Source organism: Bos indicus x Bos taurus, chromosome 6, assembly GCF_003369695.1.
Source record: "Bos indicus x Bos taurus breed Angus x Brahman F1 hybrid chromosome 6, Bos_hybrid_MaternalHap_v2.0, whole genome shotgun sequence".
NCBI lineage: Eukaryota > Metazoa > Chordata > Mammalia > Artiodactyla > Bovidae > Bos > Bos indicus x Bos taurus.
In genome coordinates, this window is record NC_040081.1 from 84,301,387 (window position 1) to 84,328,653 (window position 27,267).

General features: G+C 36.1%; 1 protein-coding gene across 2 annotated transcripts; it reads right to left on the reverse strand.

The window, feature by feature from the left end:
• Positions 1–432: 432 nt before the first annotated feature.
• LOC113894343 (UDP-glucuronosyltransferase 2B4-like) lies at positions 433–27,267 on the reverse strand. 2 transcript variants are annotated; one of them, XM_027544648.1, is made up of 6 exons: positions 26,455–27,239; positions 25,447–25,595; positions 9,527–9,658; positions 8,966–9,053; positions 4,481–4,700; positions 433–1,511 (listed from the first exon to the last, which is right to left on the reverse strand). In XM_027544648.1, the coding sequence occupies exons 1-6, from the start codon at positions 27,182–27,184 to the stop codon at positions 1,235–1,237; spliced, it is 1,596 nt and encodes a 531-aa protein (XP_027400449.1). In that variant the 5' UTR covers positions 27,185–27,239; the 3' UTR covers positions 433–1,234. The 2 variants fall into 2 exon arrangements, with proteins under 2 accessions (XP_027400449.1, XP_027400450.1); XM_027544649.1 differs by lacking the exon at positions 4,481–4,700 and having other exon boundaries at positions 1,393–1,511; positions 26,455–27,267.

Below are 27,267 nucleotides of genomic sequence, written 5' to 3' on the forward strand. Positions count from 1 at the left end.
TGTGTGATTGAACAATACTATCTACTATGGCACCATATTAGTTCTGTTTTTCTTTAAAAATGTGTCAATTATTTAGGCAGCTTTCATGGAAAATTCAGTGGTAAATTTTTCTTATAATTCTCCCAGTGTCAGTGTTTTATTTTATTTTTGAAATAAATTATGCCTCAGGTTGATAAATGTTTGCCATATGACATGGACAGTGATCCTCTTGACCAATAAGACAAGTATGCTTTCCTCAGCTGGACCACTTTCATTGTACACTGCTTTCCTGATGTTCAGTTTTCAGGAATGTCTTAAGATTGTTTTCATTTGATCTATCAATTTCCATGAAATTTATGTAATTTTTGTATCCTGCTCATTGTTATTATGTCAGTCATAATGTGCCTAGGTTTATATACATATATATTCGTGTGCATTTTGAGAAAATGAAAATTCAATAAGACCATTTATTATATTATCTTAATATACAGTTGAGACCTACATCCATTATTGAAGGCTGAATATCGATGTGAAAGAGATAAGGTGATTATTTTTAAAGGTGATGAGGAAAAAATAATTAGGTCAAAATATCAAAGATTTTCCCAAATATCTCAGTTGTTTTTTTTTTTTTTTTTAAATAGGAAGCAGGTAGCAGAGGCTATATTTCTAATTCCACAAACATTCCACTGGGAAATGAGTTAAACTGGATGAAGACAAATGTTACATCATGGCTTTAGGTAAGAAGTAATGGTGAAGCTGGATGCACAGTTAAAAAGCAAGAAGAAGAAGTGTTATTGGTCTCACAAATGAAACAAAAAGGTGAATCAACACAATTCTGATTATTGTACAGTTTCTGTAGCAAGATAAAACTATAAAATTCTGCATCAAAATGAAATTAAAATATTCTGGATATCTACAAAATAACATGGATACTAGGAATAAACTTGTTGCTGTGCACAATATGTGAAACATTGTTATATTCAATATTTTTTTGTATAACGTTTGAATTAAAATCAAAATGAATAAAATAAAAATATGAATTTCAATATATAGTCATATAGTTTTATTTTTATTTAACATGACACATTTCTACTCTTAAGCATAGAAAATCCCTTAAAAACTAATTTTGATCTAAGGTGCTAAACTGTGACTAGCCATTTTGTCACAGGAGGATGGGAGCCTTAACTCCTTCCTGTTGGAATTAGCTAGAAGAGTTCCAGCTATGGGGCATATTTGCTTCAGGCCTCACATCCAGCTACTCCCTCTTCTTCTTTCCTGTTTTAAGAAACTTTCGGTAACAAAATAGGTAACATTTTGTGATGACAAATGCAGCAGTTGCCACACATGCTAGCAGGAACCCAATCACATCCAGAGAGTGGTACTGGTACCAGGTGAGATCGTGGGCGGCTGGCCGAAGGTGCTTAGCTCCTTTGTGGCGCATGACAAACTCAATCCAGAAGACTGCTCGGTCAAGGGGCTTCATAGGCTGATCACGTTGAATGCTTGATAACCACATCACATTCTTTTTATATCTGAGGAAAAATCAAATAGACATCAGTTTATAGAATGAACTAGAAAAGATAAGTATGTAACAGTTTCATACAGATGGTAAAATTGAATGCTTCATAGAGTGGAAGAAATACAGATTATTTCCCTCAGAGTTGATTAGACATCACAGCTTATGTAATACAATTTATTAAATGCATAGGATTTCAAGCTATGAAAAAAGAGAAAATTGGAAAGAGAAGCATTTGTAATTTAAAGAATGAATGAATTAAATCCCAAAGGCCAGAAGAGAGAAAGGAAATACATATTTTGAGTGTTCAAAGTTCAAGCTATCCAGGAAGGAGTTGGTAATAGATTCTGGTGGATAGATTTTAAAATACTATTATAATCCAGAAATAGGAGACCTATCCATGATGAGATTCAGGGACATGTCCAGGCAGTGCTGGTCAGGAGTTAATGTTGACATCATATTAGTGGAGTAATATTTAGAAGTGTGGACGTGAAGTGCCTTGGTTTGAATCTTAACTCTGATTGCCTGCTTTTTTCATTGTCAAATGGAATGTTAGGAATAGCATCTTTTCTGATTATCTGGAGGAATAATACATTTATTCTTAGGGGTATTCTTGGGCTTCCCTCATAGCTCAGTTGGTAAAGAGTCTGCCCTGGTTCGATTCCTGGGTCAAGAAGATCCTCTGGAGAAAGGATAGGCTACCCACTCCAGTATTCTACCCACTCCAGTATTCTTGGGCTTCCCATGTGGCTCAGCTGGTAAAGAATCTGCCTGCAAAGTGGGAGACCTGGATTCGATCCCTGGGTTGAGAAGATCCCCTGAATAAGGGAAAGGCTATAGGGAGCCTGGAGTGTGAAATCAAATGGGCCTTAGGAAGCATTACTATGAACAAAGTTAGTGGAGGTAATAGAATTTCAGCTGAACTATTTCAAATCCTAAAAGATGATGCTGTTAAAGTGCTGCACTCAATATGTCAACAGATTTTGGAAACTCAGCAGTGGCCACAGGACAGAAAAAGTCAGTTTTCATTCCAATTCCAAAGAAGAGCAATGCCAAAGAATGTTCAAGCTACCATACAGGTGTGCTTATTTCATATATTAGCAAGGTTATAACCAAAATCTTTCAAGCTGGACTTCAGCAATGTGAACCAAAACTTCAGGATGTACAATCTGGGTTTAGAAAAGATAGAGGAAACAGAGATCAAATTGCCAACATTTGCTTGATCATGGAGAAAGCAAGTGAATTCCACCAAAACATCTAGTTCTACTTAATTGACTACGCTAAAGCCTTTGACTGTGTGGATCACAAGAAAATATGCAAAATTCTTAAAGAGATGGGAGTACCAGACTACCTTACCTATCTCCTAAGAAACCTGTATGCAGGTCAAGAAGAAATAGTTAGAACCAGACATGGAAAAATGGACTACTTCAAAATTGGGAAAGGAGTATCTCAAGGCTCTATATTGTCACCCTGCTTTCTTAACTTCTATGCTGAGAACATCACGTGAATTAACAGACTAGATGAATCACAAGCTGGAATCAAGATTGTCAGGAGAAACATCAACAACTTCATATATGCAGATGAGGTTACCACTCTAAGGGCAGAAAGAGAAGAGGAACTAAAGAGCCTCTTGATGAGGGTAAAAGAGGAGAATGAAAAAGCTGATTTAAAACTCAGCATTCAAGAAACTAAGATCCATCACTTCAAGTCAAATAGAAGGGGAGAAATTGAAAGCAGTGACTTTAAAAAAGCAGATTTTATTTCCTTGGGCTCCAAATTCACTGTGGATGGTGACTGCAACCACAGAATTAAAAGATGTTTGCTCCTTGGAAGAGAAGCTATGACAAACTTAGACAGCATTTTAAAAAGCAGAGATATCACTTTGCCAACAAAGGTCTGTGTAGTCAAAGCTATGGTTTTCCCAGTAGTCATGTACAAATGTGAGAGTTGGACCATAAAGAAGACTGAAGGCCAAAAAAATTTATGTTTTTGAATTGTGGTGCTTGAGGAGTGGTGCTTGAGAGTGGTGCTTGAGAGTCCCTTGGACTGCAAGGAGATCAAGCCAGCCAATCTTAAAGGACATCAACCCTGAATATTCACTGGAAGGACTGATGCTGAAGTTGAAGCTTCAATACTTTGATCACCTGATGTGAAGGGCAGACTCATTAAAGACCCTGATGCTGGGAAAGATTGAAGGCCTGTTCTGTAAAAAAGCACAGTGGAAACACTGTATTTTTGAGAAGAGGGCAGGGATTCAGAAATATTTTTGTAATACAATAGGGAAAGACTATACAGAAGTGCAAAGTGCAAGTGTTAGTTGTTCAGTCATGTCTGACTCTGTGTGACCCCACCAACTGTAGCCCACCAGGCTCCTCTGTCCATGGCATTCTCCAGGCAAGAATATTGGAGTGGGCTGCTATTTACTTCTTCAGGGGATCTTCCTGACTCAGGGATTGAACCCAGGTCTCATATAAACCTTGCATTGCAAGCAGATTCTTTACTTTCTGAGCTACCTGGAAAGTCCTAATGTAATGGGAATTTGAGACGAATTATGTCACTGTGATTTACTAAAATTAAACCATCTTAGAAGAATTTAAAACATTTGTGGATTTTACATGCTGAAAGAAAGTATGCAGATGAGTCCTCATAGCATTCATGGTTCCCTACTTTAGCTTTGTTCTCAATTCTTCCTCTTCATCCTTGTTACCTTTGAGGGATTCTTCACAATCTAATAAGTTCTTTCAAAATTTATCCACCATCCTTGAGCCTTTGACAAACCTTTTCCCTACAACCATGGAAAAAACTTAAGGTGACACAATAGGCTATTGTTGACTGTTTTCAAAACATTGAGCAAGTCTTACTCCTCTGTTTTTATGTGACAACCCCTTCCTGCCTCCCATGTCTTCCCAAGAGAACACCTCTAGAAATAGTATATAGTAATATGTATACACATGTACATATACATATATATATATATATACTCACGAAGGATTATTAATGACTTCATTCAATGCATTAAGCAAATCTCTTGTTGACATTGTTTCCAAGTCCAAACTGACAGCTGCTCCCTTGGCCTTCATATGAGCGATGTTATCAGGTTGATCAGCAAACAAAGGAATGCCCACCATAGGGATCCCATGGTAGATGGCCTCGTAAATGCCATTGGTTCCACCATGAGTTAAAAAGGCTTTGGTTTTTGGATGACCTAGGATTGAATGAATTTTAGTAAAATTATTAATTGAGTCTTAGAAATAAAATGAGTACTAGAAGGCACTGAAAGAAACAGTGTATTTTAGATAGATGATTATACACAGGAAACTTCATTTAAATTGCTATCGGAACTCTTAGCAAGAATCCACTAATTCTGCTGGAGAGGTTAAGTGAAGGCTTCTTAAAAGAAGAGCTTTGTCACTTGAACTTCATAAATTCAAGATTGGCAGGTAAACAAATTGAAAGAACATTCTGGGTAAAAGAAACCACATGAACACCAATCACATCAAAACAAACAAACAGGGAGGGCATGTCAGAAATATAGTCTATAAAGAAATTCTGAAGACATTTAGTTTGATAGAAAGGGTGTCAAGTGCAAAGGAAGGGTAATACTAGTGGTACTGGAATCCAAGGAAGGAAAATCTGTATTTTATCATAAAATGTGTAATTTTTCAAGAAAAATATTGTGATACAAATTAAGTTATTTGTTTAACAGGAACAGACTCACAGATTTAGAGAATGAATTCATTCTTATCAGGGATGGGGTGGGGAGGGCCAGACGGGGTTTTGGATTGACAGGTACACACTGCTATATTTAAAATAGGTAACCAAAAAGACTCTACTATAAAACAAGATTATATATAAGAGAACTACTGGTAATAAAAGATGAACTGTTATGTTTTCAGTTCAATTCAGTCCCTCAATTGTGTCCAACTCTGTGACCCCATGAATCACAGCAAGCCAGACCTCCCTGTCCATCACCAACTCCCGGAGTTCACTCAAACTCGTCCATCGAGTTGGTGATGTCATCCAGCCATCTTATCCTCTGTCGTTCCCTTCTCCTCCTGCTTCCAATCCCTCCCAACATCAGAGTCTTTTCCAATGAGTCAACTCTTCGCATGAGGTGACCAAAGTATTGGAGTTTCAGCTTCAGCATCAGTCCTTCCAACGAACACCCAGGACTGATCTCCTTTAGGATGGACTGGTTGGATCTCCTTGCAGTCCAAGGGATGCTCAAGAGTCTTCTCCAACACCACAGTTCAAAAGCATCAATTCTTTGGGGCTCAGCTTTCTTCACAGTCCAACTCTCATATCCATACATGACCACTGGAAAAACCATAGCCTTGACTAGACGGACTGTTGTTGACAAAGTAATATCTCTGCTTTTCGATGTGTTATCTAGGTTGGTCGTAACTTTCCTTCCAAGGAGTAAGCATCTTTTAATTTCATGGCTGCAATCACCATCTGCAGTGATTTCGGAGCCCAAAAAAATAGTCTGACACTGTTTCCACTGTTTCCCCATCTATTTCCCATGAAGTGATGGGACCAGATGCCATGATCTCGTTTTCTGCATGTTGAGCTTTAAGACAACTTTTTCACTCTCCTCTTTCACTTTCATCAAGAGGCTTTTTAGTCCTTCTTCACTTTCTGCCATAAGGGTGGTGTCATCTGCATATCTGAGGTTATTGATATTTCTCCCAGCAATCTTGTTTCCAGCTTGTGCTTCTTCCAGCCCAGCATTTCTCATGATGTACTCTGCATATAAGTTAAATAAGCAGGGTGACAATATACAGCCTTGACGTATGCCTTTTCCTATTTGGAACCAGTCTGTTGTTCCATGTCCAGTTCTAACTGTTGCTTCCTGACCTGCATATAGGTTTCTCAAGAGGCAGGTCAGTTGGTCTGGTATTCCCATCTCTTTCAGAATTTTCCACAGTTTATTGTGATCCACACAGTCAAAGGCTTTGGTATAGTCAATAAAGAAGAAATAGATGTTTTTTTATGGAACTCTCTTGCTTTTTCCATGATCCAGTGGATGTTGGCAATTTGATCTCTTGTTCCTCTGCCTTTTCTAAAACCAGCTTGAACATCAGGAAGTTCACGGTTCACGTATTGCTGAAGCCTGGCTTGGAGAATTTTAAGCATTACTTTACTAGCATGTGAGATGGTAGGTGTTGTGAGAGGGCTTCAGAGGGCAGACACACTGAAACCATAATCACAGAAAACTAGCCAATCTGATCACACAGAAAACAGCCTTGTCTAACTCAATGAAATTAAGCCATTCTGTGTGGGGCCACCCAAGACGGGAGGGTCATGGTGGAGAGGTCTGACAGAATGTGGTCCACTGGAAAAGGGAATGGCAAACCACTTCAGTATTCTTGCCTTGGGAACCCCATGAATGGTATGAAAAGGCAAAATGGTAGGATACTGAAAGGGGAACTCCCCAGGTCGGTAGGTGCCCAATATGCTACTGGAGATCAGTAGAGAAATAACTCCAGAAAGAATGAAGGGATGGAGCCAAAGCAAAAACAATACCCAGTTGTGGATGTGACTGGTGATAGAAGCAAGGTCCGATGCTATAAAGAGCAATATTGCAGAGGAACCTGGAATGTCAGGTCCATGAATCAAGGCAAATTGGAAGTGGTTAAACAGGAGATGGCAAGAGTGAATGTTGACATTCTAGGAATCAGCGAAATAAAATGGACTGGAATGGGTGAATTTAACTCAGATGACCATTATATCTACTACTGTGGGCAAGAATCCCTTAGAAGAAATGGAGTAGCCATCATGGTCAACAAAAGAGTCCAAAATGCAGTACTTTGATGCAATCTCAAAAATGACAGAATGGTCTCTGTTCGTTTCCAAGGCAAACCATTCAATATCACAGTAATCCAAGTCTATGCCCCAACCAGTAACACTGAAGAAGCTGAAGTTGAACGGTTCTATGAAGACCTACAAGACCTTTTAGAACTAACACCCCAAAAGATGTCCTTTTCATTATAGGGGACTGGAATGTAAAAGTAGCAAGTCAAGAAACACCTGGAGTAACAGGCAAATTTGGCTTTGGAGTACAGAATGAAGCAGGGCAAAGGCTAATAGATTTCTGCCAAGAGAATGCACTGGTCATAGCACACACCCTCTTCCAACAACACAAGAGAAGACTCTACACATGGACATCACCAGATGGTCAACATCGAAATCAGATTGATTATATTCTTTGCAGCCAAAGATGGAGAAGCTCTATACAGTCAGGAAAAACAAGAGTGGGAGCTGACTGTGGCTCAGATCATGAACTCCTTATTGCCAAATTCAGACTTAAATTGAAGAAAGTAGGGAAAACCACTAGACCATTCAGGTATGACCTAAATCAATTCCCTTGTGATTATGCAGTGGAAGTGAGAAATAGATTTAAGGGACTAGATCTGATAGAGTGCCTGATGAACTATGGATGAAGGTTTGTGACATTGTACAGGAGACAGGGATCAAGACCATCCCCATGGAAAAGTAAGCAAAATAGCAAAATGGCTGTCTGAGGTGGCCTTACAAATAGCTGTGAAAAGAAGAGAAGTGAAAAGCAAAGGAGAAAAGGAAAGATATAAGCATCTGAATGCAAGTTCCAAAGAATAGCCAGGAGAGATAAGAAAGCCATCCTCAGCGATCAGTGCAAAGAAATGAGGAAAACAACAGAATGGGAAAGACTAGGGATCTCTTCAAGAAAATTAGAGATACCAAGGGAGCATTTAATACAAAGATGGGCTCAATAAAGGTCAGAAATGGTATGGACCTAACAGAAGCAGAAGATATTAAGAAGAGATGGCAAGAATACACAGAAGAACTGCACAAAAAAGAGCTTCATGACCCAGATAATCACAATGGTGTGATCACTGACCTAGAACCAGACATCCTGGAATGTGAAGTCAAGTGGGCCTTAAAAAGCATCACTACGAAGAAAGCTAGTGGAGGTGATGGAATTCCAGTTGAGCTATTTCAAATCCTGAAAGATGATGTTGTGAAAGTGCTGCACTCAATATGCCAGCAAATTTGGAAAAGTCAGCAGTGGCCACAGGACTGGAAAAGGTCAGTTTTCATTCCAATCCCAAAGACAGGCAATGCCAAAGAATATTATGTTTTAGTAACATTTAAAATATCCTAATAGAGCAGACAAGTGTAAAGAAAGAGTTCAGAGACAGAACAACAGTCCACAAAGTTATTTACAAGTTCACTGTCAGAAGCAATTACAGTTAAAATAAAGGTTTTTCATTTGGGCCCTAAAAAATGTATTGTGTATAATGACATGAGAATTTTTTCATTTTCTTTTTTTTTTTTTTTCACCTAAGGCTGGAAATAACAATGAGGAAGTAACTTTTTCTTTTTGAGTTTTTCAATAATAAATACTCAACAAGTTTGTTTTGTGTTGAAGTACTATCAGTCTGCTCCACTGTTATTCTTGTTTTCAATACTTGTTCTATCAAGTCTCACCAAGAAGGTCGTTCTGGGGGATCCAGTCATACAGCCGAGTATTGGGTCCTAAGGTGTCTGGTTTTTTGCCACTGTATCTCCATAACACCTGTTAGAGTAAAGTAAATACCTTATTCCATAACTTAAATTTCACAGTTTTAGCATTAGAATTTTGTACAGGTTTAAAGATATCTAGATAAATGTCTTGTGTATGACAATAAGGAAATAAGGATCAGAGATTTTAAGTAAAAACTACTAATGCATTGGCCTGAACAGGAACACACACATTTTACATACTTAATTGTTATGTTAAATAAGTATGGCTGGCATTCAGATTTCACACATGATGCCACAGACAAATAAGATTTTCCTTGACAAATTTAACTAAGAAATTTTTAGGTGGTCTTGATTCTATGGTGAAAATATTAGTGGCAAATTACTAATAATCTACATGTTTATTTTGAGATAAGTTGGAGCTATCATAATAGTTTATTTTTCTTGCAGGATATATTTGTAATCAGATCTTTTACATTATTTAAGAGACCCATTAAATAGTTGACACTTTTAAATTACTATATGTACCTTTTGTGGAATCTGGGCAAGGGCTGATGCAATTGTATTGGCTCTTTCTTCTGTCATGTTAGTGATCATTGACCCCAAAGTAAACACCACGATACCATTTTCTCCAGAGCTCTGGACAAACTCTTCTATTTCCTATAAAAAATAATTAGCTCCATCACAAAAGAGCAACAACATAGCAAACATTACTTAAAGGATGCCTACAAACAGCTAAAGAGAGAAATCTAATTTTTCAAAGAATTATAAGAGTAGTGGCTTTATAAAAAGTGTAGTAAAATACACGTAAGATAAATTTGCCATCTTAATCACTCCTAAATGATTCAGTCAAGTCAAGTCAAGTGTTAGTCAAGTGTTAATCACTCAGTCATGTCTGACTGTGACCCCATGGGCTGTATCCCACCAGGTTCCTCTGTCCATGGAATTCTCCAGGCAAGAATATTGAAGTGGGTTGCCATTTCATTCTCCAGGGGCATCTTCCTGACCCAGGGATTGAACCCAGGTCTCCTTCATTGCAGGCAGATTCTTTATCAGATGAGCTACCAGGGAATCCCTTATGGTTCAGTAGTGTTAAGTATATTCATGTTGTGCAACCAGTCTCCAGAAGTCTTCATCTTGAAAGACTGGAAATCTGATCCCACTAAGAAACTCCATTTTCCTCTTTCTCCAGCCTCTGGCAAACTTCAGTCCTCTCTATGTTTCTACAAATTTTTTTAGTCTAGATACCTCATATAAGTTGAATTATTTAGTATTTGACTTTTTGGACTGTCTTATTTCATTTAAAGTTCACCCATGGTGTGCCATGTGTCATATTTCCTTTTAGTGGCTGAATAATGTTTTATTGTTTGTGAATACCACATTTTTTTTATGGATTTATCTGCTGATGGACACGAGTTGCTTCAGTCCTTTGGCTCTAGTGGATAGTGCTTTCATGCGCATGGTGTGCAAATATCTCATTGGGATCCTCATTTCAATTCTTTTTGGATATATGCCCAGAAGAGGAATTGCTGGATCGTTCGGTCATTTATTTTTTGAGGAAACTCCGTAATGTTTTAAGTAATGGGTTTTTTTTTTTTTTTTTTTTTTTCACCAGACCTAATTTTCGAGGTCCTTTGGAAGGAGATGTGTCATATGAGGTCAGTTATTTCTATTGTGTGTATTTGTGCACTTGTGTGTATGTACAAGTGAGAAATGAGATAGAGCCAGTACACAGTAGTGATGAGGTGTGCTTAGTCACTTCAGTTGTGTCTGACTCTTTGCAATTCTATGGACTGTAGCCCACCAGGCTCCTCTGTCCATGGGGATTCCCCAGGCCAGAATACTGGAGTGGTTTGCCATACCCTCCTCCAAAGGATATTCCCAACCCAGGGATTGAACTCAGGTCTCCAGCATTGCAGGTGGATTTTTTACCATCTTAGCCACCAGTGATGAGGAGATACTGTTAAACAATTGCTGTTTAGACTAAGACTACTGTTGGACTCAAACTCTTCATCTATAATGTTGTTAATTACTAACATAAATTCTTGGAAGAAAGCTACACTCCAGGATTTTTCTCACTCTTATTTTTTATTATAGTTCTACTAAATTGTCTTTTTCCAGGCAGAATTATTTTAGCATAGTCATTCATATTTCATTTCCATGGCTATTAGCACTGAAAAAAAATTATGATTAGATTCATTTTATGTCTGTCATTCTATACCTCTATAATCCTTGTTCCTTATCTTAAACTTTGTCACAATTTTCCTGACTCTCTCTATATATTACTTATCAGTGACAGTGAGGAGTCTGGTATTGTAGTTTGAAGTTTCTGTGAAACAGTCTGATGAGGACTATTTATAATCCAACAGTTTCATACTATGAGATCTTTTATAACCCAGATGTGTACTTGTGTACTCACATATTTGAATAACCTTATCGCTGGTTTTGTTTACATATGACATCCTTTGCCATGAACTCATTTTGTGTAATTGATGTCATAGTAGGATGTGCTATGTGCAACAGCTTTGAGGGACCATCATCATCATCACCTTACTGAGTTTCCCAATGAGCACCTTTCCCACAGTGCGAGAAGTGCCTCAGGGCTTTCTGCAGCAGAGATGTGGTCACTTTTTGAGTAGTCCACATCAAACTAAACACAGCTCCTGGAGAAGCTGTATTTACTTAGAATTGTTTCCTAATTATTTTGTCACTTTTTCCTTCATACTTTTCCAAGTAAAAAATCATTACTCTGTACACTAAAATAATTCCACATCATTCGGTGCACTTTATTATAAAAAAAAAAAAATGTAGAGGCAAAATTTTCCAGGATATTTGGTCAAAATCATATATTCATTTTTTAAATTTCTCTTTTCTGTTTCAAACTCATTATTCTTTTCTTTCTGGAAAACAATGACCCAACTCTTTCACCATAAAATATTTATTGTCTGAGTATAACTATTGTCATTAGACTTCTTTTAAAAAGTATTTTTTACAAAAAGAATAAGATTTTTTTCAAGCTTTAACCTTGCTGACTATATTGTGTAGTACATTCTTTGAAAGTATAATGTCATCCTGATATCAGTTTCAATATTAAGTTTACTGAACTTTCCTATGATTTAACATGGTCCATTCAGGTATTGTGTGTATTTCCAGGGACCTGTAGCAGCTTTTAAAGTTACCTGTATTCATTGTTTTGTCTCATTCTCTTACTACCCAAAGCTGCTTATCTTTTCCATGGAAAATGGATCCCTATCATATTATTGGAGAAGTTCCTTTATTTAATGATCAATTACTGCTATGGACTGTTTATTCTCACTTTTTGACATCTTTATGAAAATAATATGACTTCATGGTGAAAAAGTATTAAAAATACAAAAAAATTATAAAAATAAAGATGTACTCACTTTCACTGTCAAGAAATAGTTTAAAATTCATATGCTCTCTTTAAAGACAAAAAAGATTTTTTACATTTTACATAAAACATATTAATGTGTATAATATATTGATTTGATGCATTTATATATTGTAATAGAATCATCATTTTCATGATATTTTGTGCCTCTATCATGCTGCATAATTATCATTTCTATGATTGGAATAATTAATTAAGATGTAGTCTCTTAGCAAATTTGATAATTATAATCTAATATTGTTGTCTATATTCACTGTTCTCTATCTTAGATCTTCAGGATTTATTTTTCTATGAGAGGCAAGTTTGCACTCTTGAAAGACATCTCTCCTATTCTCCTACCCCACAGATCCTGGAACCATTGTATTAATATTACTCTCTGTTTTTAAAAGTTTGAATTTTTTTAAATTTAAATTTATTTATTTTTAATTAGAGGCAAATTACTTTACAATATTGTATTGGTTTTGCCATACATCAACATGAATCTGCTACGGGTGTACACGTGTTCCCAATCCTGAACCCCCCTCCCACCTGCCTCCCCATACCATCCTTCTGGGTCATCCCAGTGCACCAGCCCCAAGCATCAAGATTCCACATATAAGGGATATCATATAGTATTTGGCTCTCTCTGTCTTTTCAAGAAATAAACAAAAATACCAAACTTTAGCTAGACTAACAAAAGAAAGAAAAAAACTCATATAAATAAAATTAGAAATGAAAGTGGAGACATTGCAGCTGTTATTACAACTACATAGGCTCTTAAGAAATTATTGTGTAGAATTATATACCAACAAATTACATTACCAAGAAGAATGAATAAATTTCTAGAAACACATAGTCTATCAAGACTGAATTAGGAAGAACTAGAAAATCTTGACAGCCATAATAGCTAAAGATATTCACTTAGTTTCAAAACCCTCCCAACGGAGAAAACCCCAGGACCTCAATAGCTTCACTGACAAATTAGATGAAATATTAAAAAAAAAAATTAATGCCAGTTCTTCAAAAACTCTTCCAAAAAATTAAAGAGAAGGAACACTTCTGAAACTCATTCTACAAGACCAGTATTACCTTTATACCAAATCAATAAGGATATGAATATAGATGTAAAAATTCTCATCCAAATATCTGCAAGTCAAATTCAAGAACACATCGAAAGGATTACATATGGTGACCAGATGAGATTTATTCCTGGGATGCAAAGGATGGCTCAATGTACCCAAATCAATTAATGTAATATATTCCATTAATAAAATGAAATTTAAAATAATTTGTCCATGCTAATTGATATAGAATAATATTTGACAAGATGCAACATTCTTTCCTGATAAAAACCCTCAACACTGTGACTATGGATGGAAGATATTTCAACATAAGTCATATATAACAAACTCAAAGTTAGCATCATGTTTAATAGTGAAAATTTGAAAGCTTTTCCTCTAATATCAGGAACAAGACAAGGATGCCCACTCTCACACTCATTACATATATTATAGTATTAGAAGTCCTAGCTAGAGTAACTAGGCAAGACAAAGAAATAAGACATCCAAGTCAGGAAGGAAGAATTAAAACCATTTCTTTTGCAAATAATATATATATATATATTTTTTTTTTGCAAATAATTTATTTGCAAATAATTTATATTTTGCAAATAATTTGCAAATAATATATATATATATATATATATATATATATATATATATATATTAATACAGAAAATCCCAGAGATTCAGCCAAAAATCTGAACTAATTGTCAACTTCAGTAAAGTTGTGGGATAGAAAATTAGCATAAGGAAATTAGGTGTATTAGAGTTCACATTATAAGGACTTCCCTGGAGGTCCAGTGATTAAGAATCCATCCACCAATGCAATGTACATGGATTTGATCCCTCATCTGGGAACTAAGACCCCATATGCCACAAGGCCTTTAAGTTCATGCACCAAAATGACTGAGCCTTCAAGCACAATGTACTTAAATACCACTGAATATTATATGCTTTTAGCAATTTTGTTAAATGTGATGTTTGAAACATATTTTAATTTGCATTTCCATGATTAACAGTGAGGTTGAAAAAATGTCAGTTGGATTTCTAATAATAATAATGAAACATCTGAAAAAAACCTATCCCATTCACAATTGGATCAAAAACTAGAAAATAACTAGAAATAAGTTTAACCAATGAGGTGAAAGATCTGTATAGTGATAACTATAAGACTTTGTAGAAAGAAATAGAATAAAGCACAAATAAATTGAAATTTATCTTGTGTTCATGATCTCAAGAGGTAATATTTTAAAAATATTGACACTACCCAAAGCCAAAGGCATCATACCTCACAATTTCAAATAGTACAAAACTATGATTTTTAAAATAATATGGCACAGGGATAAAAAAGACAAATAGATCAATGGAACAGAATACAGGTTCCAGAATTAAAACCCTGCATTTATAGGGAAAGCCTTGACAAAATTCAACATTCATTTATGATAAAAACACTCCAAAAAGCAGGCATAGAAGGAACATGCCTCAACATAATGAAAACCATATATTATAAACACACAGCAAACATTATCCTCAATGGTTAAAAATTTAAAGCATTTCCCCTAAAATAAGGAACAAGACAAGGGTGCCCAGTCTCACCACTACTATTCAACATAGTTTTGGAAGTCCTAGCCATAGCAATCAGAGAAGAAAAAGAAATGAATCCAGATTGAAAAAGAAGTAAAACTCTCACTGTTTACAGATGACATGATCCTCTACATAGAAAACCCTAAAGACTCCACCAGAAGATTACTAGAGCTAATTAATGAATATAGTAAAGTTGCAGGATATAAAATTAATATGCAGAAATCCCTTGCATTCCTATACACTAACAATGAGAGAACAGAAAGAAAATTAAGGAAACAATTCCATTCACCATTGCAATGAAAAGAATAAAATAGGAATAAATCTATCTAAAGAAACAAAAGACCTATATATAGGAGACTAAAAAACACTGATGAAAGAAGTCAAAGATGACAAAAATAGATGGAGAAATATACCATGTTCATGGATCAGAAGAATCAATATAGTGAAAATTAGTATACTATCTCAAAGCAGTTTATAGATTTAATGCAGTCCCTTTAAAGCTACCAAGAGTATTTTTCACAGAAATAGAACAAATAATTTCATAATTTGTATGCCCCAAATAGCCAAAGCAATCTTGAGAAAGAAGAATGGAACTGGAGGAATCAACCTGCCTGATTTCAAACTATACTACAAAGCTACAGTCATCAAGACAGTATGGTACTGGCACAAAGACAGAAATATAGACCAATGGAACAAAATAGAAAGCCCAGAGATAAATCCACATACCTATGGACACCATATCTTTGATAAAGGAGGCAAGAATATACAATGGAGAAAAGACAATCTCTTTAACAAGTGGTGCTCAGAAATGGGTCAACCACTTGTAAAAGAATGAAAGTAGAACATTTTCTAACACCATACACAAAAATAAATTCAAAATGGATTAAAGATCTAAACATAAGACTCGAAACTATAAAACTCCTAGAGGAAAACTTAGGCAAAACACTCTCTGACATAAATCACAGCAGGATCCTCTATGACCCACGTCCCAGAGTAATGGAAATAAAAGCAAAAATAAACAAATGGGACCTAATTAAACTTAAAAGCTTTTGCACAACAAAGGAAACTATAAGCAAGGTGAAAAGACAGCCTTCAGAATGGGAGAAAATTATAGCAAATAAAGCAACTGACAAAGAATTAACCTCAAAAATATACAGGCAGCTCCTACAGCTCAATTCCAGAAAAGGAAATGACCCAATCAATTAATGGGACAAAGAACTAAAGAGACATTTCTCCAAAGAAGACATACAGTTGGCTAACAAACACATGAAAAAATGCTCAACATTACTCATTATCAGAGAAATGCAAATCAAAACCACAGTGAGGTACCATCTCATGCTGGTCAGAATGGCTGCTATCAAAAAGTTTACAAACAATAAATGCTGGAGAGGGTGTGGAGAAAAGGGAACCCTCTTACTGTTGGTGGGAATGCATATTAGTACAGCCACTATAGAGAACAGTGTGGAGAGTCTTTAAAAAACTGGAAATAGAACTGCCATATGACCCAGCAATCCCACTGCTGGGCATACACATCAAAGAAACGAGAATTGAAAGAGACACATGTACCCCAATGTTCATCGCAGCACTGTTTACTATAGCTAGGACATGGAAGCAACCTAGATGTCCATCAGCAGGTGAATGGATAAGAAAGCTGTGGTACATATACACAATGGAATATTATTCAGCTATTGAAAAGAATGCATTTGAATCAGTTCTAATGAGGTGGATGAAACTGGAGCCTATTATACAGAGTGAAGTAAGTCAGAAAGAAAAACACCAGTACAGTATATTATCACATATATATGGAATTTAGAAAGATGGTAACTATGTGCGAGACAGCAAAAGAGACACAGATGACACAGCAAAAGAGAACAGACTTTTAGACTTTGTGGGAGAAGGTGAGGGTGGGATGATTTGAGAGAATAGCATTGATTCATGTATATTACCATATGTGAGATAGACCACCAGTCCAAGTTTGATGCATGAAACAGGGCACTCAAAGCTGGTGCACTGGGACAACCCTGAGGGATGGGATGGGGAGGTAGGTAGAAGGGGGATTCAGAATGGGGGACACATGTACATCCATGGCTGATTCATGTCAATGTATGGCAAAACCCACTACAATATTGTAAAGTAATTAGTCTCCAATTACAATAAATAAATAAATTAATTAATTAAAAAACCCCTGCATTTATAGTCAACTAATATTCAACAGAGGAGGTAAGAGCATTCAATGAGGAAACTGGATAAATACATGTGAAAAAGTGAAATGAGACCCCTTTATTACACCTGTCACAAAAATCAACTCCAAATGAATCAGACTTAAAATAAGGCCAAACACTATAACACTCCTAAAAGTAAACATAGAGAGAAAGCTCCTTGACATTGGTTTTGAAAATATTTTCTTTGGATATGACACCAAAATCATGACAAAAGAAAAAATCAACAAGTAGAACTACATGAAATTTCTAAGCTTCTCCACCGTAAAAGAAACAACCGACCAGATAAAAATATACATAAAGAATGGAAGAAAATTTTTACAAACCACATATTGAAGGGCTAATATCATATATATATATATATATATATTTATACATAATATGTATAAATATATATTATATACATGTGCTGTGCTTAGTTGCTTAGTTGTGTTTGATTCTTTGCGACCCCATGGACTGTAGCTGGCCATGCTCCTCTGTCCATGGAGATTTTCCAGGCAAGAATACTGTAGTGGGTTGCCATGTCCTCCTGCATGGGATCTTACCCACCCAGGGATTGAACCCTGGTCTCCCACATTATAGGCAGACTCTTTACCATCTGAGCCACCAGGTAAGCCCATATTATATAAACTTCTAGCAGGTGTGAGGTGATAGCTCATTGTAGTTTTGATTTGAATTTCCTTGATAATTAGTGATGTTGAGCATCTTTTCACATACTTAATGGCCATTTAGATGTCTTCTTTGGAAAACTATTTTCTTTTTTTCTCCATTCTTTAAATTTTTCTTTTATGTTGTATGATTTACATATATATATATATATATAGATATATACACATACATATAGATATATATAGATCTTCCTGACCCAGGGATCGAACCAGGATCTCCTGCATTGCAAGTAAATTCTTTACCATCTGAGCCATCAGGGAAACCATATATATACCTATGAGTTACATTTATATGTAACTCACCCAAACACAAGAAAAATTTAGTTAAATAATGGGGAAACAAATAAAATAGACAATTTTCCAAAGAAGACATCTAAATGGCCATTAGGTATATGAAAAAGTGCTCAACATCACTAATTATCAAGGAAATTCAAATCAAAACTACAATGAACTATCACCTCATACCTGTTAGAAGTTTACCACCACGAGGAGAAAACTGTTGGTGAGAACGTGGAAAAAAGTGAATGCTTGTACATTGTCTGTATAAATGTAAATTTATTAAGACACCATGGAAAACAAAATGAAAGGTTGTAAAAAAAAATTAAAAATAGGTCTACTATATGACCTGGACTGGATGCAAAAGTAGGAAGTCAAGAAACACCTGGAGTAACAGGCAAATTTGGCCTTGGAATATGGAATGAAGCAGGGCAAATGCTAATAGAGTTTTGCCAAGAGAAAACACTGGTCATAGCAAACACCCTCTTCCAACAACACAAAAGAAGACTCTACACATGGACATCACCAGATGGTCAACACCAAAATCAGATTGATTATATTCTTTGCAGCCAAAGACGGAGAAGCTCTATACAGTCAGGAAAACAAGACCGGGAGCTGACTGTGGCTCAGATCATGAACTCCTTATTACCAAATTCAGACTTAAATTGAAGAAAGTAGGGAAAACCACTAGACCATTCAGGTATGACCTAAATCAAATCCCTTGTGATTATGCAGTGGAAGTGAGAAATAGATTTAAGGGACTAGATCTGATAGATAGAGTGCTTGATGAACAAAGGACGGAGGTTCGTGACATTGTAGGAGACAGGGATCAAGACCATCCCCATGGAAAAGAAATGCAAAAAAGCAAAATGGCTTTCTGGGGAGGCCTTACAAATAGCTGTGAAAAGAAGAGAAGTGAAAAGCAAAGTAGAAAAGGAAAGATATAAGCATCTGAATGCAGAGTTCCAAAGAATAGCAAGAAGAGATAAGAAAGCCTTCCTTAGTGATCAATGTAAAGAAATTAGTGATCAGTGCAAAGAAATAGAGGAAAACAACAGAATGGGAAAGACTAGAGATCTCTTCAAGAAAATTAAAGATACCAAGGGAACATTTCATGCAAAGATGGGCTTGATAAAGGACAGAAATGGTATGGACCTAACAGAAGCAGAAGATATCAAGAAGAGGTGGCAAGAATACACAGAAGAACCGTACAAAAAAGATCTTCACGACCAAGATAATCACGATGGTATGATCACTCATGTAGAGCCAGACATCCTGGAATGTGAAGTCAAGTGGGCCTTAGAAAGCATCACTACAAACAAAGTTAGTGGAGGTGATGGAATTCCAGTTGAGCTATTTCAAATCCTGAAAGATGATGCTGTGAAAGTGCTGCACTCAATATGCCAGCAAATTTTGAAAAGTCAGCAGTGGCCACAGGACTGGAAAAGGTCAGTTTTTATTTCAATCCCAAAGAAAGGCAATGTGAAAGAATGCTCAAACTACCACACAATTGCACTCATCTCACACGCTAGTAAAGTCATGCTCAAAATTCTCCAAGCCAGGCTTGAGCAATACATGAACCATGAACTTCCAAATGTTCCAGCTGGTTTTAGAAAAGGCAGAGAAACCAGAGATCAAATTGCCAACTTCCGCTGGATCATTGAAAAAGCAAGAAAGTTCCAGAAAAACATCTATTTCTGTTTTATTGACTATGCGAAAGCCTTTGACTGTGTGGATCACAATAAACTGGAAAATTCTGAAAGAGATGGGAATACCAGACCACCTGACGTGCCTCTTGAGAAACCTGTATGCAGGTCAGGAAGCAACAGTTAGAACTGGACATGGAACAAGAGACTGGTTCCAAATAGGAATAGGAGTACGTCAAGGCTGTGCATTGTCACCCTGCTTATTTAACTTAAATGCAGAGTACATCATGAGAAACGCTGGACTGGAAGAAGCACAAGCTGGAATCAAGATTGCTGGGACAAATATCAATAACCTCAGCTATGCAGATGACACCACCCTTATGGCAGAAAGTGAAGAGGAACTCAAAAGCCTCTTGATGAAAATGAAAGAGGAGAGTGAAAAAGATGGCTTAAAGCTCAACATTCAGAAAACGAAGATCATGTCATCTGGTCCCATCACTTCATGGGAAGTATATGGGGAAACAGGGGAAACAGTGTCAGACTTTATTTTCGGGGGCTTCAAAATCACTGCAGATGGTCACTACAGCCATGAAGTTAACAGACACTTACTCCTTGGAAGAAAAGTTATGACCAACCTAGACAGCATATTGTAAAGCAGAGACATTACTTTGCCAACAAAGGTTCGTCTAGTCAAGGCTATGGTTTTTCCAGTAGTCATGTATGGATATGAGAGTTGGACTGTGAAGAAAGCTGAATGCTGAAGAATTGATGCTTCTGAACTATGGTGTTGGAGAAGACTCTTGAGGGTCCCTTAGACTGCAAGGAGATCCAACCAGTCCATTCTGAAGGAGATCAGCCCTGGGATTTCTTTGAAAGGAATGATGCTAAAGCTGAAACTCCAGTACTTTGGCCACCTCATGTGAAGAGTTGACTCATTGGAAAAGACTCTGATGCTGGGAGGGATTCGGAGTAGGAGGAAAAGGGGACGACAGAGGATGAGATGGCTGGATGGCATCACCTACTCGATGGACCTGAGTCTGGGTGAACTCCGGGAGTTGGTGATGGACAGGGATGCCTGGCGTGCTGTGATTCATGGGGTCGCAAAGAGTCAGACATGACTGAGTGACTGAACTGAACTGATATGATCTGGTAATTCCAATTTTTGGTGCATATTCTGAAAAGATGAAAACAGGATATCAAAGAGATATATATGCTCCCATGTTTGTGAAAGTCAGCTCAGTCATGTCTGATTGTTTGCCATCCCCTGGACTGTACAGTTCATGGAATTTTCCAGGTCAGAAAACTAGAATGGGTATCAATTCCCTTCTCCAGGAGATTTTCCAACCCAGGAATTGATCCGAGGTCCTCTGTATTGCAGGCGGATTCTTTAGCAGCTGAGCTACCAGGGAAGCCCAAGTTTATCATACCATTATTCACAGTAGCCAAGGGAAAGAAGCAAGTATCTGTCAACGAATGAATACACATAAAAGATGTATATTCAAAATACACATAAAAGATGTGTATTCAAAATACACATACACACACACAGAATGAAATGTTTTTCATCCATGAGAAAGAAGGAAATCCTGCCATTTTTGACAACATGGATGGACTTTTAGAGCTTTATGCTAAAACTTGTGTTTTCATTCGAATTTTATTCCATTCCTATAATTAAATACACATTGTGACATATATTTTGAAAGTTGCAATTTTAACTTATATTTTTATCCTACAAGAAAACCGTGATCTTATCATATCTATACTTTCCAACTAAACCTCATACTATAGCTGATTTAGTGTAATTCAGTATTGTTTGATAAAATGATTGATATGGTATGATGTGTATACTATAATTTATTTAATTATTGCTTAATTTTGGATATTTAAATTACATCTAGTGTTGCATTTTATGAATTACTGCCCAAAATATTGTTCTGTACATCTTTATTTTTCTCTGTATGGTCTCATGGATGTATACTATGAAATAAAAAGCTGTATGCATTTTAAAAATTCTTGATGCATTTTTCCAAATGTTTTAATTCTTTAAACAAGAAAGAAGGAACATATGTATAACCTACGGCTGATTCACGTTGATGTTTGGCAGAAACCAACACAATTCTGTAAAGCAATTATCCTTCAATTAAAAATTAAATAAATTTAAAATAAAAAGATCATACATCAGGTCAAGTGGGCTTTATAAAAAAGAATTACAGACATTTTCTGAAAATCTAATAATGAATGGAAAAGTTAGGAGTTTGATGGAATAGTTTCTTTATGTAATGAAATCTTCACAATCATTGACTTGAATTTAAATTTTGTTTTCAACCTAATAACAACAGCTGCTATTAGTTAGTTATCATTATCCTATTCTTCTCTTTTTCTTTTTTCTTATTCCCCTCCTCCTTCCCTCCCCTCCTACTAACACTATCACTACTATACTCTGTCATTATCTATATATTATATATCTATATATTATATATCACTATATAACAGTATCACTGCTACTACTATAACACTAACACTATTCCTGAAATTTGAATGGGAAAATCTTTAAAAAAAATTAGGATTAGATAGCACAGAACTTCACTAATCTCATCTCAGTCTTTGAATACTATGAAAGTTGCAAATTATTGGCAATTCACAGAGAGACTGAGTTTTATTTTCAAAAATAATATCAATTTAATTTTTTCACCAGCAAGGGGAAGACAAAAGGAACTCTTAAGAGATCACAAAGTAGTTAGCTACAGATTGCTTTCTTCCTATTTATGTCTTAAGTCAAGTTAAACGAGATCATATAAATTTAAAACAGATTAGATTCTTGCTTACCTTCATAAGGAATTCTTTGTAATTTTAAAGTATGGGAAGTTTCCAGATTCAAGAGATGCAAATTATTTGCTCTTTAGGGTCTGTGCAGAATTTATGGTTCTTCTACATGCAGTTTATATTTTTCCAGTGCTCATTCTCTTAGACAGCTATGATGTTGAAATGCACATTCCTAAAGGGATCTTTACTGAGCTTTTCTTTAGCGTAGGTGTAGACACAAAATAGTTGTCCTAATAAACTTAGTGATCTTTTTTAATCTGTAAATTGTAAAACCCTGGGACTGCAAATGAAGATTGGTTTAAATGTTGATGTTAAAGCTAGGAAGTGCTGAATTTAACTGTAAAAACTGTTAAGTCATACATTTATATTGTTGAAGAATGGTCTCTATTAGCTAGAGCTCTGGTGAAGAGCTGCAATCCTTTGAAAAGAATTTTAGCATTTCATCTTAGTTATCTGATAGCCAAACCTTAAAAAAATTCTTAACATTAAAAACTTTTAAATTAAATGTTTTAAATTATATTTTAACTTAAATTTTCTTAAATGCATTATTATTTAATTACTTTTATTTTTTAATTAAAAAACTTTACTTTTAAACAACTCCTTGGGATATATACTTTCTAGGACTTTCCTAGATTATATTGATATAGTCTTGATGTATTGGAAAACCAGTTTCCATTAGTTTAGAGATTAGATCCAAGTGGCTGGTACACACTGGGTTATTGACAGTATGGAATAGCAACAAAATGAAATTGATTACAGTAGTTAATATTTCTTTTGACTCACTGAATAAGTGCCAGAGGCATTTGTTTTATACTAACAAATATTTTCCCCCACAACAATATGAAGTTGATTCTATTATTATAAGAGTTAGTGTGGTCATATCTCTATGAATATCATAGTCTAGTTTTGCATTATTGTTGCCTGTAATTCACAACAAACTGCTAAATGGTGTCCCTTTCCACTCTTGCCCCTTTATAAGGCAACTCAGTGACTAAATCCTGTGTGTGATTTTTTTTGGTAATGTGATCATCTCTCTCCTTCTCTTTACTCTTTTAGTTTTCTTCCTAATGCTCCTACTAGATGCTTCAGTTCAGTTCAGCAACTCAGTCATGACCGACTCTTTGTGACCCCATGGACTGCAGCACGCCAGGCCTCCCTGTCCATCAGCAACTCCCGGAGTCCACTCAAATCCATGTCCATTGAGTCGGTGATGCCATCCAACCATCTCATCCTCTGCCGTCTGCTTCTCCTCCTGCCCTCAATCTTTCCCAGCAGCAGGGTCTTTTCCAATGAGTCAGCTCTCCGCATCAGGTGGCCAAAGTATTGGAGTTTCAGCTTCAACATCAGTCCTTCCAAAGAATATTCAGGACTGATTTCCTTCAGGATGGACTGGTTGGATCTCCCTGCTGTCCAAGGGACTCTCAAGAGTCTTCTCCAACACCATAGTTCAAAAGCATCAATTCTTCAGCACTCAGCTTTCTTTATAGTCCAACTCTCACATCCATACATGACCACTGGAAAAACCATAGCCTTGACTAGACAGACCTTTGTTGGCAAAGTAATGTCTCTGCTTTTCAATATGCTGTCTAGGTTGGTCATAACTTTTCTTCCAAGAAGTAAGCATCTTTTAATTTCATGGCTTCAGTCACCATCTGCAGTGATTTTGGAGCTCCCCCAAAATAAAGTCAGGCACTGTTTCCACTGTTTTCCCATCTATTTGCCATGAAGTGATGGGACCAGATGCCATGATCTTCATTTTCTGAATGTTGAACTTTAAGCCAACTTTTTCACTCTCCTCTTTTACTTTCATCAAGAGGCTCTTTAGTTCTTCACTTTCTGCCATAAGGGTGGTGTCATCTGCATATCTGAGGTTATTGATACTTGTCCCAGCAATCTTGATTCCAGCTTGTGCTTCATCCAGCCCAGCATTTCTCATGATGTACTCTGCATATAAGTTAAATAAGCAGGGTGACAATATAGAGCTTTGATGTACTCCTTTTCCTATCTGGAACCAGTCTGTTGTTTCTTGGTTAGTTCAGTTCAGTTCAGTCATTCAGTCGTGTCCGACTCTTTGCGACCCCATGAATTGCCTCTAACTCACCTCTCTGACATTATCATCTGTCTCTTTACTCAGTCTCTTCACATTTAAACTAAATTTGGACTTCTTTGGTACTGTTATTACCATACTATCAACTTTCCTTTTGAGTCTTCCTCCACACCTGCCCTATGCCTTCTACTTATTCCCGAACATCCTTCAGATCTCAATGTTAATATCAGTGCTTCAGAGACACTTTCTATAATTCATGATGGCTGTTTCCTTATTATTGTCATCTTCCCTTATTATAACAATTTTCACACAATTTTTATTACTTATTGGTATTCTATGTTTCCAGTAGAGTGGCAGGTGGCAGAAACTATCTACACCATTTCTCTGCATATTAACACTTGCTTCTAGAATATGTTAGTCATTTTAAAAATTATTCTTTTTATTTTATAATTCTTCTAAATATCATTCTTTACTATGTGCTGAATAATGAAGGTCATATTTTTACTGCCATATTCTCAAATTCTCCCACTGTCCCACTTTATTCTGTATTGATACTGAAATTTAGATACTTGTGTTGCTATAGAAATAAATATATGAGTTTCTAATTGGCAAGTCACATTATCTAGCATCCCACATCTCTCTTATTGTAACTGAACATTATAAATAAAGAATGTAGGATTATTCTTATAAAAAATGCAATGTAAACAAAATAAAATAAACAGGAATAGGTAACCTTAGGCAGGGGTTTGGCAGGTTTGCAGTGAAGGCCTCCAACAAATTCAAAATTTGGTAGTAATGGGTGAGGAAATTGAAAATCCCAGTAGGTTCGAATGAGCCACATTTCAGCTTTTCCCATTGTCTCTGATAATGTAGTCTGTCTTCCTACAATGAAAAGCAAAAACAACAAGAGTTAGATGAAATGATAATATTGTCATGTGAATACATTAGCTAATTTTTTGAAAGGAGCTTGGAATGATATAGTCAAAGATATTTGAAAGTGTCTGTATTCTGGTAAAGCAAATAAACATGTATGTGTATAGTACATGACTTCCCTGGTGGCTCAGTGGTAAAGAATCCATCTGTCAATGGAATAGTCACGGGTTCAACCCCTGGGTTGGGAAAATACCCTGGAGAACGAAATGGCAACCCACTCAAGTATTCTTGCTTGGGGAATCCCATGGATGGAGGAGCCTGGCATGCTGCAGTCCATGGGGTTGCAAACAGTTGGACCCAACTTAATGACTAAACAACAACAGTGGCATATAATATCATATTGTATCATATCATATCATGTCACACTATATAATACAGCATAACATAATACAGAAGCTGAGGTATACAAATAGAAAACAAATTCTAAATGCTACCTAGATACTTGTGCTAGAGATATTTGTGTATTTCACTCCATCTGTCTTCTTTTATTGAGACATTTTGTGAGGTTTCTAGTGACTTTTTTACATTAAAAAAGGAAGTTCAGTCATATGGATATATAACTGCTTGGAAAGTATCTAAGTGCTTCAAATTTGTGGTTTATGACTTCCTGGAGTGTCTGGACAAGTAATGGGCAACAGGTTTATACCTTATTCTATAGTTTAATATTTTTATATATTTACTAGATAATTTTATATTTTCATTTTGTAGTTTCACTTATGAGACAAAGTTTTGTGACTTTATACAAATTCATTTTCCAAGGCACTAGGAAAGTTAGGACTTCACACTACCAATTAAAAACATGACTTACCTAGTACTTCACTGTAAAATTGATTCCATTTCTTCTCATTAAATGTCTGGAACCAAAAGTCAAAATAAAGTACATATATCATATTTTTTACCCTCTCCATGAATGTCATTTGATCACTTAATTCTGACATAATAACAGGTACATAGGATGGTGGAAATGAAAGGCCCCCACTATATTTTTCAATTGAAAAACCAGGAGAGAAACGGAGGCTGTACACTAAAGGTACTTTAAGTATCTCAGCTAGCAGTTCACCACAGGGTCCAATGGCATCTGCAAGAAGGACATCAAACCTTGATTCCTGTAGTTTTGTTATAAGTTTCTTGTTTGAAACAACTTCTTTACACATCTTCATGGACACATCAGAATATTTCCAAAATAAACTTTGCACTGCTGAAAAATATGACAAAAATGAATCTTTTTCCATATATGTCCACTTCTCAAGCAAATCCTTGAAGATATACTCAAAATCACCTTTAGTTAAAGATACAGGGAAATTCTCAAATTTGATACCAAACTCTTTTCTGGTATTAATCAAAATGGAAGCTGAAGATGTCATAACAGTCACCTCATGACCCCTTGAGACCAGTTCATCGAGAATTGTCTTTATATTTATCCAATGACTATATTCCACTGGCCACACCAGCACCTTTCCGCAATTTCCAGAGTTGAAGTAGCAAGTCAGCTGTAGCAGCATTAGAAATGAGAGCTGTTTCATAGACATCATATTCATACACAGAACTTTTCAAAAATGACTGCATCCTTTTGTCATCGTTCATGTTTATATCCAAGGAGAAATTGATCAGGATGTTAAAT

Excerpts from the sequence above, each read along its gene's own strand:
- LOC113894343 (XM_027544648.1), bottom strand. The coding sequence starts at position 27,184 with ATGAATATGATGTCTATGAAACAGCTCTCATTTCTAATGCTGCTACAG. Across the intron at positions 25,596-26,454 it reads ATTTTACAGTGAAGTACTAG|GAAGACAGACTACATTATCA; the intron begins GTAAGTCATGTT and ends TTTTCATTGTAG. Across the intron at positions 9,054-9,526 it reads TTGCCCAGATTCCACAAAAG|GTGTTATGGAGATACAGTGG; the intron begins GTACATATAGTA and ends TTACTCTAACAG.